The sequence below is a fragment of the Myotis brandtii genome, unplaced genomic scaffold, assembly GCF_000412655.1.
Source record: "Myotis brandtii unplaced genomic scaffold, ASM41265v1 scaffold517, whole genome shotgun sequence".
Classification (NCBI taxonomy): Eukaryota; Metazoa; Chordata; class Mammalia; order Chiroptera; family Vespertilionidae; genus Myotis; species Myotis brandtii.
This window is the reverse complement of record NW_005369706.1, coordinates 778,312-788,681: the sequence shown is the minus strand read 5'-3', so window position 1 is coordinate 788,681 and position 10,370 is coordinate 778,312. Positions and strand designations below refer to the sequence as shown.

General features: G+C 40.3%; 1 protein-coding gene across 2 annotated transcripts in view; it reads left to right on the top strand.

Moving 5' to 3' along the window:
- The window catches only part of SPATS2 (spermatogenesis associated, serine-rich 2), a 132,225-nt gene that overhangs the window by 111,591 nt on the left and 10,264 nt on the right, over nt 1-10,370 (top strand). For both annotated transcript variants that reach the window (XM_005877335.2, XM_005877334.2), the window contains 2 exons: nt 3,669-3,727; nt 8,671-8,780. In XM_005877335.2, the coding sequence (XP_005877397.1) occupies nt 3,669-3,727; nt 8,671-8,780 (169 nt within the window). The remainder of the gene's footprint in view (nt 1-3,668; nt 3,728-8,670; nt 8,781-10,370) is intronic.

The following is a 10,370-nucleotide window of genomic DNA, read 5'->3' as shown; positions in this document are numbered from 1 at the left end:
CCCAGGCTGGCCAGGCCCCCCAGCAGGACTCCTACCCTGATCTTGGACCCCCTTCAAGGCAAACCAGCCGGTCCCCACTCGTGCACCAGGCCTCTATCCTATATAATAAAAGGGTAATATGCAAATTGACCCTAACAGCAGAAAGACTGGGAATGACTGGTCACTATGACACACACTGACCACCAGGGGGCAGACGCTCAATGCAGGAGCTGCCCCCTGGTGGTCAGTGAGCTCACACAGGGGGCGCTCTGCTCAGCCACAAGCCAGGCTGACGGCTGCCAGTACAGTGGTGGTGGTGGGAGCCTCTCCCACCTCCTCATCAGCACTAAGGATGTCTGACTGCAGCTTAGGCCTGCTCCCCGCTGGCAAGTGGACATCCCCTGAGGGCTCCCGGGCTGCCAGAGGGATGTCTGACTGCCAGCTTAGGCCCGATCTCCTGGGGAGCGGGCCTAAGCCAGCAGGTGGACATCCCCTGAGGGGATGAGGGACCCCCCGAGTGCACAAATTTTTGTGCACCAGGCCTCTAGTATATATATAAAAGGCTAAGTTGACTCGCACATGCACGATACATATAAAGCTCTTGGTGCCAATTGCATGCATGTGTTTCAATCTGTCATTGTCCATCGTGAATTTGGTTGACAGTTCTAGTATAGAGAAAGGGCGAATAGCGATATTAAAATATTTCTTCTAATTAATTTCCTTTCAATGTGCATGAATTCGTGCACCAGGCCTCTAATAAGTAAATAAAAATCAGTAGAAAAATATCCTCGGGTGGAAGTTAAAATAAAAAAAAGATGGCAACGTGGAAAAAAAATAGAAGTACTTATTCCTTGTCAACATTTTTTGACATAAAAATGCAAACTAATACTTTTAATCCTCACCTGTGGATATGTTTATTGATTCAAGAGAGAGAGAAACATTGATTGGTTGCCTCTTGTATGAGCCCCAATTGGAGACTGAACCCGCAACCTAGGTATGTGCCCTGACTGGGAATCAAACCCGTGACTTTTTGGTGTACAGGATGATACTCTAACCAACTGAGCCACCAGGCCAGGGCTAGAATTTTTTTTTTAATGTTTTAATTTTTAAAGAGAGAGGAAGAAGGAAGAGGGATAGAGAGATAGAAACATTGATGAGAGAGTAACAGCATCATCCTGCCTCTTGAATGTCCCCTACTGGGGATTGAGCCTGCAATCCCAGCATGTGCCCTGACCGGAATTGAACCAGTAACCTCTTGGTTCATGGGTCGATGGCCAACCACTGAGCCACACCAGCCGGGTTAAACTAATTTTTTTAATGGAGTGCTTGTATGGTTGTCCATATGCTGCCCTATAAATTTTTTATGATTGGCAATGAGTCAATAAAGCAACAAAGTTTATTTAAGTGGATGCTTTTTCTCAGGGGGAAATAAAAGTACCATTGCAACATACTAGCTCATAAATGCCACAAAACAGTCTGATTGTGATAGTGCAGATTATTTTTTTTCCTTGCTAAAAGCAAGGTCATGTGACAGTCTTCTTTTTTTAAAAATATATTTTATTGATTTTTTACAGAGTGAAAGGGAGAAGGATAGAGAGTTAGAAACATCGATGAGAGAGAAACATCGATGAGAGAGAAACATCGATCAGCTGCCTCCTGCACACTCCCCACTGGGGATGTGCCCGCAACCAAGGTACATGCCCTTGACCGGAATCGAACCTGGGACCCTTGAGTCCGCAGGCCAATGCTCTATCCGCTGAGCCAAACCGGTTAGGGCAACTTTCCTTAATCAAGATTATTATGAGCCCTAGCCAGTTTGGCTCAGAGGATAGAGTGTCGGCCTGCAAACTGAAGGGTACCCAGTTCGATTCTGGTCAAAGGCACATGCCCGGGTTGTGGGCTCGATACCCAGTAGGGGGCATGTAGGAGGCAATCAATGATTTTCTCTCATCATTGATGTTTCCCTCCCTCTCCCTTCCTCTCTGAAATAAACAAAATAATGTATTTTTTAAAGATTATTATGAATGTTATTAACATAACTACATCACAGAAGCTAACTTGTTTTCTGAAATCTTTTTTTCCCCCTAATATATTTTTATTGATTTCAGAGAGGAAGGGAGAGGCAGAGAGAGAGATAGAAACACTGATGAAAGAGAATCATAGTCGGACTGGCTGCCTCTTGCACACCCCCAGTTGGGAATTGAGCCCACAACCCAGGCATGTGCCCTTGACTGGAATTGAACTGTGGACCCTTCTGTCCCAGGCCAACACTCTATCTTCTGAGCCAAACTGGCTAGGGTGTTTGCTGAAGTCTTTTAATAAATAGTTTACAAGCTTTGTCAGAGATAAATTTGTCATTTGGTGGACATGGTGTCTGCATCTTATGGTGATGTAGTGACAGAAGAGAAGTAATGTTAAACTCCAGGCCCGGCAGCTCCTGTCTCAGTTGTGCTTTTGTTTTGCCTTTTAGGTATTCCAAATGCTGCTAGAGTTCTTGGAGCAAAATATTGCCAAGGTTTGGGAAATGCTTTCCTAACAAAGTATTGCTACCCCACAATAGTTATATCTTTTCTCCAGTCTGGTGCTTTTGGATTAATATGCCAACCACATTTGTTCCATTACAAGTCTATTTATTAACATCATGCATATGATTATCAAACCTGTGTTCTCTGGCACATCACTATAAAGGATTTTGCTCTTTGAGGAAAAGTCCCTGCCTTATACTTTTTTGTATATTTCATACTGTAGTCTCCTTATTAACTACTTTGTGCTAACATAACTACATGCTGAGCTAAATTGAATTAGTGTGCGTGTGTGATTGGTTTTACAACAAGAAACAAGAGTAGAACTTTTATTGATCCTTTCATTCCCATTCATAAGGAGAAATCATTCTGATTTCCAAATTTGAAGAAAGTTGGAACATTTCATGGTTGTGTAGATATTAAAATTTTTAGTATTTTTTCCCCACCACTAAGCAAAATTGATATGGTAAAGGAATAGTAGGACAGCCTACTTACTATCTGAGCTCTTCTATAAGGACATAGAAAAGCTATACATGCCAATTACATTTGCAATGGAGAAAGTGCTAATTGTCCATTTAATGTTCTTTTTCTGTAAAAAGACTACCAGAAAACTTAATTCCATATTTCCTGGATTACTAGTAAATGTTTACCAGAAACCTGCACACATGTGACTACCCTTCATTCTAAAGATTAAAGTGCCAGTAGAGACGAGTGCAGCTGTGGCAAAATGTTGAAGGTTTACAAATCCTAATCACGGATAAATTCACCATGTCTACGCAGGGACACTGCCTGGTAAACGCATTAGAACCAAAGCTGTCCAACTTCATGGACCAAAATATGTGAGCACATATATGGAAATATGTAATTTCCGTAAGGACTTTTTGCTTTTAGCACAATTTACCAAGAAATGTTTGATAGCTTGCTACTGCCATCTACTGGTGTGCTGTAATACATAGAAATAAAAGGGAATTGATTCTGTTTATTAGAATCCTTAAAATATTCTTTACTGAGGGTAACACAATTTCCTTATGGTTCATACAGTATTTACTTTGTAGTATGCTTTTAGTGAACAAACTCTGTAAGTCTTTCTCCACTATTACAATGTGCAGTTTCTCTCTTTCGAATTTCTGATCAAACCTTTTTTCCCCCTTTGTCATCCGTTCTTAGTTTAATGGACCGAGAAGTGGCATTGCTGGCTGAAATGGACAAAGTGAAAGCTGAAGCAAGTAAGATTGATCTTTAATTAAAGCCATTACCAGTTAGTAGTCCTTCTTCTCAACCCCTATAGCTAAAGCTCAATAAATGTCAACACAATAGTTTATATATTTAATTAAACAATTTTGAGCAGTTGTACTGCATTAATGTATGAATTTTTTTCAGGCAAAACAACTTTACAAGAGCCTGTTTTTAAAATATCTCCAAACTTTAATATTTTGGATATAGAATTAAATGTATAAGAGACTTCATCATGGTGTCATCTTCCACCACAGCATCAATTTAGGAAAGTAAAGTCTCCTGCAGGTGCCTGGAGTATTATTTTATTCTATTTTTCTCCAGTGATTGAAGATTTCCTTTGGCACAATCAGAGGAGACTTGCACGTTGCCTACAATTTAGTGTATACATTCATGTCGTTAGCTATCTCAGAACTTTTTTTTCTCAGTTTATAGAACAGTCTTTACTCAGTGTCTAATCATTTGGGTAGAGGAAAATCGATGGATTGAGGGTTCAAGATACCTTGACTAGGGTTCCTTGAAAGCTTATAAAATAGATTCTGGAGGAATAGAGTCTAACTTGGGTAATTTGTGGGGTTTTATTCAGAAGAATCAGATACCTGTTTTTGGTAATTTCTATAAGTATAAGTTAAAAATAATTCAGCTGTATGAAAGTCAACTGCAGCTTATACAGTGGCATTACTTTGGGGCTTTTCAGCAACAGGTTTTACTTTCATGCATCAAATGCCAAATTTGTAATTAAGAAGGTTGTTTCTTACCCTGGCCAGTTGCTCAATGGTTAGAGTTTGGCCCATGGACCAAAGGGTTATGAGTTTGATTCCTGGTCAAGGGCATGTATGTACTTCGGTTGCAGGCTCCCTAGCCCCGGTAGGGGCACATGCATGAAGCAACCAGTCAATGTGTCTCTCTCATATTGATGTTTCTCTCTGTCTCTCTCCTCCCTCCCTTCCACTCTCTCTAGAAATCAATGGAAAAATATCCTTGGGTGAGAATAAAAAATAAATAAAAATAATGTTTTGTTTTTTTAATATATTTTTATTGATTTCAGAGAGGAAGGGAGAGGGAGTGAGAGTTAGAAACTATCAATGATGAGAGAGAATCATTGATTAGCTGCCTCCTACACACCCCCCACTGGGGATTGAGGCCAAAACCCAGGTATGTGCCCTGACCAGGAATCAAACCGTGACCACCTGGTTCATAGGTCGACGCGCAACCACTGAGCCATGCCTGTTGGGCAAAGGTTGTTTGTTTTAACCTGCTTTTAAACTGGTAAGAATGGAAATAGGTTAAGATGATGATTCACAATTAAATCATTTGTGTCAATGGTCATGGACCAGAGGAGGCAACTTTGAAGCACTGAGCTGAATTTAATTTTTATCCATTTTAACCTGAAAAGTTAAATATATAGCAGAGATGTTACCCACTATTTTTCAGAGGTAAGATTTCATTTAAATTGAGTGATATATCCTGAAATTTCTAAATGTGACAGTTTTAGTCCATTCATAAGCCTGTGTTCTTTTTTTAAGATGAAGGTTCAGATAACATAAATCTAGTAAGAACACATAGTCCTTACTATTTGAAATAGAGAGGCTAATATAATTAATCCCCACCGCCCAGCTTCAACCAGTTATCAATTCATGAATCTTATTTTATCAAATTCAGAGCTATAGTTTTACTGAACTTCATTAATTTTATATCTGTGTCTCCTTTCTCCCATGCTAAAAATCCTGGTCCTCAGTGACACTAATGTAATTACTCATTTACCAATACTACCAATAAGGTGCTGCTTTTTTTAAATACACTATATAGTTTAATTAATTTATATGTTCATAGTACTTTACAATTCAGAGGTTTTTACTGATATATCATCTTCATGTAAACTTCATGAGATAGGGTTTCCTTTTCCTTTTTCCATTTCATAAATGTAAAAACTAGTTATTTGGAAAAAATGTGACTTGTTCAAAGTCATATAATTAGGTTCTCTGAGTTAATCTGATATGTGTAGAAATCTTTACTCAACATGTTTTCTCCATTTTAGAATCCTAGAATCTGGAACTGAGAAAAAGTGAATTTGATACAAATAGCAAGTTTTTATCTTGAGAGCCAGACCAATAGATCATTTGTAGCTGTTGGTCCTTGGTGTTTGTAGGCATGTTTCTACTTTATTGGGAAAGTAGGTCCTTACAGATTAACCTGACATGGGTATGGGCAGCCTGTGGGTGGCATATATGTGGCAAGCAGGTTAAGAAAACTTGCTAAAGTGGTTCAGCCTGCTGTAATACCTGATGTACCTCTTTGAAAATTCTATTTTTTTAAGATAAATTTGGCTAATTCTCAATAGATTACAGGATTCTGTGTATAACAGTTGGTAATTGAGTTTGATTACGTGTTAACAGAGTGGCCTAAATAAATGTGAGTTTATTTTTCTCTCGTGAAATGAAAGGTGATCTAGGGTTGAAGGGAATCTCCAGAATGACATGGGAGACCCAGCCTTCTCTATCCTTCTACCCCAGTGGTTCTCAACCTTCCTAATGTCGCGACCCTTTAATACAGTTCTTCATGTTGTGGTGACCCCCAACCATAAAATTATTTTTGTTGCTACTTCATAACTGTAATTTTGCTACTGTTATGAATCGTAATGTAAATATCTGATATGCAGGATGTATTTTCATTGTTACAAATTGAACATAATTAAAGCATAGTGATTAATCACAAAAACAATATGTAATTATATATGTGTTTTCCGATGGTCTTAGGCGACCCCTGTGAAAGGGTCGTTCGACCCCCAAAGGGGTTGTGACCCACAGGTTGTGAACCGCTGTTCTACCCAGACATTCTTAGTGTGTGTTTATGGTCAAAGAGGCTCCAGTCAAGAAAGGGCAAAATGTTACATGCTGCCTAAGACTCCTTTAAAGAGCTTTCCTGTGAACCTCGCCCTGTGAGTTCTGCTTAGATCTCAGTGGCCAGACTGTATCACATGACTGTCTTGTCTGTAGCAGGGTCAGGAAATACAGAATTTTGCCTAAATAGTTTCATACCCAACAAGATTGGACTTCTGGCAGGAAGAACAGGAGAATGAATATGCAGTCATTAACAGTCTTTGCTATAGTCCATCCTCCAATATCTCTCTTTTTCCCCAAATGAGAATACACTCACCTCGTCAATGGCATCACCTCCAAAGCATCATCTAGTTTTAGTATACTCAGCTGAAAGTTCAGGACTTCTGGGGAATTTCAGATCTTTTAACAGGTCTGGATATGGCACACTGCTGTGTGGAGCCCCATAAACTAAAACAAAAAATAAATGCCCCCTCCTCCAATATTATACTGATAGAGAAATAATTATAGTAAGAATTATAGTAAAAATTCCCATTTGGAAAAGCAGTAATCAAATCTTACTGGACAGGAATAGCAGAGTCCCTGCCCTGGTGGAAGAGAAATTTCCTTGGTTTATCTAGCAGCCCCGGGTTCTGCTTTCTAGGAGGATTTTTTTTGCCCGTGCCCTCTGTTGGCTCTGTTCTCTACTCTGAGAGGTTTTTAGTTTGTTTGTTGTCCTTCTCAGTCATATTTGAGTTACACATCTGGGAGCATGCTAAAGATGTTTCTTAACAGGCTGTAAACAACCTAAATATCCATCATTAGGGAAACTTGATAAATTATTATGGTATATCCATATATCAGACTACTAAGTGGCTGTTAAACAGTGAGGGAGATCCAATGTATTAATAGGAATTGAACCTCACGATATATTAAATAAAAATAGCTAAGGTAGCCCTAGCCGGTTTGACTCAGTGGATAGAACATCAGCCTGCGGACTGAAGAGTCCCCGGTTCAGTTCCGGTCAAAGGCACATGCCTGGGTTGTGGGCTCGATCCCCATTAGGGAGCATGCAGGAGGCAGCCAATCAATGACTCTCCTCATTGATATTTCTATCTCTCCCTCCCTTCCTTTCTGAAATCAATTTTTTAAAAAATATATTTTATTGATTTTTTACAGAGAGGAAGGGAGAGGGATAGAGAGTTAGAAACATCGATGAGAGAGAAACATCGATCAGCTGCCTCCTGCACACTCCCCACTGGGGATGTGCCCACAACCAAGGTACATGTTCTTGACCAGAATCGAACCTGGGACCCTTGAGTCCGCAGGCTGACGCTCTATCCACTGAGCCAAACCGGTTAGGGCTGAAATCAATTTTTAAAAATATCTTTAAAAAGTAGTTTTCCATGAACTATTTTTAAAAAAATAGCTAAGGTAATGGGAGGACCATGTATATGATACACTCGCATGAGTGAGGAGAAGAAAAAAGGAAGAGAGATATGTGTTATATATGCATAGAATATATTTGGAAGTATACATAAGAAATAAACTGGTTTCCTCTGAGGAGGGGACCACAAAGTCAGAAGTAGGAGAGACACTTTAACTTTTCATTTCATGCTCTTTATTCTAGGTAAGTCTTTTTTAGCATGTGTGCATATTCTTTTTTAACTTATATGATTCTTTTAAAAGTTTCTTAAATTGATTTTAGAGAGAGAGGAAGAGAAACATCAATGTGAGAACAAAACATCGAAAGGCTGCCTCCTTTATGACCCCCACCTGGGATTGAACCCACAACCTGGGCATGTGCCCTGACTGGGAACTGAACTGGCAACCTTTCAGTGCATGGGACAACGCCCAACCAACTGAGCCATACCAGCCAGGGCGTTAACTTATATTTCTTGATAAAAAATGTATTTTCCTGGGAAGAGGAAAAAGAGAAATGACAAATGATTTATGTGTCTTTTATTTCATGAAGTCTTTACCTGTAACTGCCTTTAGAGTCCTTCAAGAAGGTGGAAACTGGACCTTTGGCTCTTCAAATACATACAGCAAGGCCTATATTTCCAGTTCTTTATCCTATTGAGCCAAAACATAGAGTTATACTCCTTTTTCCTCTACAGTGGAAATTTTGCTCAGCCGACAAAAGAAAGCTGAACTTCTAAAGAAGATGACTGATGTGGCTGTTCGAATGTCAGAAGAGCAGTTGGTTGAGCTCAGAGCTGATATCAAGGTAAAACTTCCTTCTTCTTTCTGCCTTTCTTCTTGCCCTCCGGGACTAAAGTAGCAAATCTCCATAATTCATGGCCATATCTAATATATTGAACTCATGGTCTTTCCTTTCAAAACCTGGCCCTCTTCCAGGTTCCCTTTCTCTGTAGTGATACTGTCATCTATCCAGTTTTCTAAGCTGGAAACTTTGGGAAACTTCTCCTTTCCAGCATGAAATCTATCAGCAGACCCTGTCCATTTGAATTCCTACTGAATCTCAGATCTGACCTTTTGTCTTCATCTCCACCACCACTGTCATGATCAAGTAACTATTATCTCTTGCTTGGACTGCTGTAATAGCCTCATAACTGATTCTATTCTATTCTCCCTCTCCATCCCTCCAAATCTGTTCCTCACACTGCAGTAACCTGCTTCAAATTTTCCATTTCGTTTATTATTTGTTTTTGAAACATTGATGTGAGAGAGACACATCAATTGGTTGCCTCCTGAACATGCTCCAACTGGGGCCTGGGATCAAACCTGCAACCCAGATGCATGCCCTTGACCGGGAATTGAACCCTGTGACCCTTCAGTGCATGGGGCAAAGCTCTAACCATTGAGCCACGGACCAGGGCTCCATTGCTTTAGGATAAAGACTATAATCCTTAGCTCAGCCTGTAGGACTCTGTGCAGTTGGCTCTGCCAGCATCATCCTTTCACACCATGCCCCCTTGTTCTCATTTCCTGCCATATTAACTTTTCCTTTCTGCAGACACATCCTGCTCCTTCCTGCCAGAGGACTACTGCACATGCCGTTCATCTATCCAAAATACTCTTCCCTCCCTGCCACTCCCAGCACACAGTCACTTCTCATCCTTCCTGATTTTCTTCCTATTTTGTGCCTTCATAGCAGTTATATTCTATGTACATTTGATTAATCTGTTATTCTCACTAGCTGGTGAACTTTACAATGGCAAAACTGCTGTCTCTCCAGCCTAGCATAGTACCTTGGCACATAATAGGTATTCAATAAATTTATGTATGTATTTTGTTCATCCCCACCTGAGGATATTTTTCCCATTGCTTTTTCAGAGAGAGTGGAAGAGAGAGAGAGGCAGGGAGGGAGGGAGGGAGAGAAGGAGAAAGAGAGAGAAACATCAATGTGAGAGAGACACATCGATTGGTTGCCTTCTGCATGCACCCCCGACAGGGGGAGGGGCAGGGAGTGAACCCAAGACTCAGGATGTGTCCTTGACTGGAAATCAAACCTGCAACCCTTTGGTGCGCAGGCTGGTGCTCTAACCACTGAGAACACTGCCCAGGGCTATTATTAAATATGTTTTATTATTGATTTTAGAGAGAAAAGGGAGAGGGAAAGAGAGAGATAGAAACATTGATGAGAGAGAAACATCAATCAGCTGCCTCCTGCACAGCCCCCACCGGGGATCAAGTCCACAACCTGTGCATGTGTCCTGACTGGGACTTGAACCTGTGACTTCTTGATGCATGGATCAACATTCAACCACTGAGTCACACCAGTTGGACAGTGTTCAGTAAATATTTAAATGGTTGGTTGATTCTGATTTTATGGAGAAAAATGAGCAATTTGAGA